The sequence below is a fragment of the Lissotriton helveticus genome, chromosome 3_1 (genome assembly GCF_964261635.1).
Source record: "Lissotriton helveticus chromosome 3_1, aLisHel1.1, whole genome shotgun sequence".
In the NCBI taxonomy this organism is placed as follows: domain Eukaryota; kingdom Metazoa; phylum Chordata; class Amphibia; order Caudata; family Salamandridae; genus Lissotriton; species Lissotriton helveticus.
In genome coordinates, this window is record NC_136061.1 from 88,650,932 (window position 1) to 88,652,888 (window position 1,957).

At 47.6% G+C, this 1,957-nt stretch overlaps 1 protein-coding gene across 1 annotated transcript; it reads right to left on the bottom strand.

The window, feature by feature from the left end:
* Positions 1-1,139: 1,139 nt before the first annotated feature.
* LOC144822641 (amphinase-3-like) lies at positions 1,140-1,565 on the bottom strand. Its single transcript, XM_078680392.1, has one exon. It carries the CDS (start codon positions 1,563-1,565, stop codon positions 1,140-1,142), a length of 426 nt encoding a protein of 141 aa, XP_078536518.1.
* Between the last annotated feature and the right edge of the window lie 392 nt (positions 1,566-1,957).

Here is a 1,957-nt window from a genome sequence, read left to right on the forward strand (position 1 = left end):
TTCCAAGGCTCATCTTCTGCTAGTAGGGTCAGGGGGCTCATCCGACTCTGATTCTCTTGACCTCCAGCAATCTCAGGGCTTGGATACACATCAAAACAATATAGGTTTGAGCTCACTCTGATTTAAGATATGCACTTATTTCCCCTCCTAATTAACAAAGTGAATTTTCAGTGCAGACATATGCATTGCTGTGCATGCTCTTGCTGTCATCAGTACTCTGTGTCAAGTTGTTACTGACCACAGCTGGTGAAATTTAATGCATACTCGATGAAGCCACAAAGAAGGCCCAACATGACTTGAGAATAAGTCAGAACATGTTGTCATAAATTGGGCTTCTGGTGCTCAAAGAGGTTATTTGCAGCGCAGATGAGATGTGAGCAGCCTTGTATTTTTCAATATAGATTATTTTATGTCTATCCAGGGTGCAAAGAATAGGGCCAGCTCTAGGGGCTGGGGAGGTATGTTGGGTGGTGTCCTCCCCCCATCCCTCCTCCGGGTAAGGAATGACAGCTGTTCCCCAGGCAGCAGCAGGGGGAACCTCTCCACTTGGAGGTTCTATGCTTCTGCCTTGGAGAGCGAGGGTACTGCCTTTCCTTTGGGGAGGTGGAGGGGCACACCCTGTCACCATGCTAGAGTCCACCGTGCTCCAAGGGAAGGTAATGAGTGACATGCAAACCGCCTGTCTCATTATTATCAATATGACAAGAACCAGTGGTTTGCTTCACTGCGGACAGAAGCAAAACAAGCGGGGGTGGGGGTGGCAGTTGGGACACCTGCACCCCAACATTGCATCCACAGTATGCCAGCATTGTGACCTCAACTCTTAACACCTTGGCGCCAGCGGTTTTCGGGCTGTGCACTAACTTTTGCGGAAGTCCGCGTTACATGACGAGCTTAGCTCGTCATGAGCGTACGAGAGGAGTAACTCATGACGAGCTGAGCTCGTCATGAGCGTAGAAGGGATCAAAGGACCAGGGGTTCACATGCCACAGAAGTGGCACATTGTGAATTAGCTGCAGTGTCACGAGACCAGTTGGGTATTGGGCACTCTGTATACAGAGCTCTGTTCACCTCGGGTTTACAAATGAAGCGACAAGCAACGGCAGAGTTTTACTCTTGCAAGCAGCTGTAATTCAGAATTACACGATTTTCTCAAAGTGCACCGGGGCGCCATCTTCGCACTTAATCATGATGGGTTTGTGGTAGGTGTAGGCCATATAGTTGCATGTTGGCGGCATTTCCTCCAGTATCAAGGTAATATGTTCGCAGTGCGTGAGATAGTACGGGTTGTTGCTTGTGATGAACTGAGATCCCTCTATGCCCTTGCACAAGCCCTTGATGGTGCTAGGCGGTGCGTGGATGAAGGTGTTATGGGGTTTACACTGTCCTTGGGCATCTGTAATTCCTCGATTTCGGATTTCAGAGTAGCAGTAATAGTTGCCTCCTCCTCGTACTGAGTCGTCAATGTGCTTTATCTTGAACTGCTCCCAAGACTGTGAGGAGGCGGGGCTAAGACCGGAAAGGGCGATGACAGCCACCAGGAGGAAGGCACAAGATGTCATCATCTTCACAGCCACCTTCACCTAGGACAGGACCTGCATAGGTGAGAAGGAGAGAGTAATTGACAGGGGAAGAAGGGGGTACACACTTAACCCGCATTACTCATTTATAGAAACCTGTAATATATTTACACGAACCTACGCCTTATATTGCATGTATCAATCTACATGTGGCATCACTACTTACCGTCAATAAGAACATTACATCACTAGTCTCATTTAATACGTTATTACAGTTGACATATGACGTCACAGGGCCTCTGCCAGATACTGCAGATAGTGTCAGGAAGCATTACTGTTTGGATAATAAAATCTTAATCTGTCCAACTCTTTTTTGTGAACTTTTATAGTATGCGCACAACGTGACATTCCTTTCCTCCTCCCCAAATTCTGTCACC

What these genes read in the sequence shown, in the direction of transcription:
- LOC144822641 (XM_078680392.1), bottom strand. Translation starts at nt 1,565, where the DNA reads ATGATGACATCTTGTGCCTTCCTCCTGGTGGCTGTCATCGCCCTTTCC.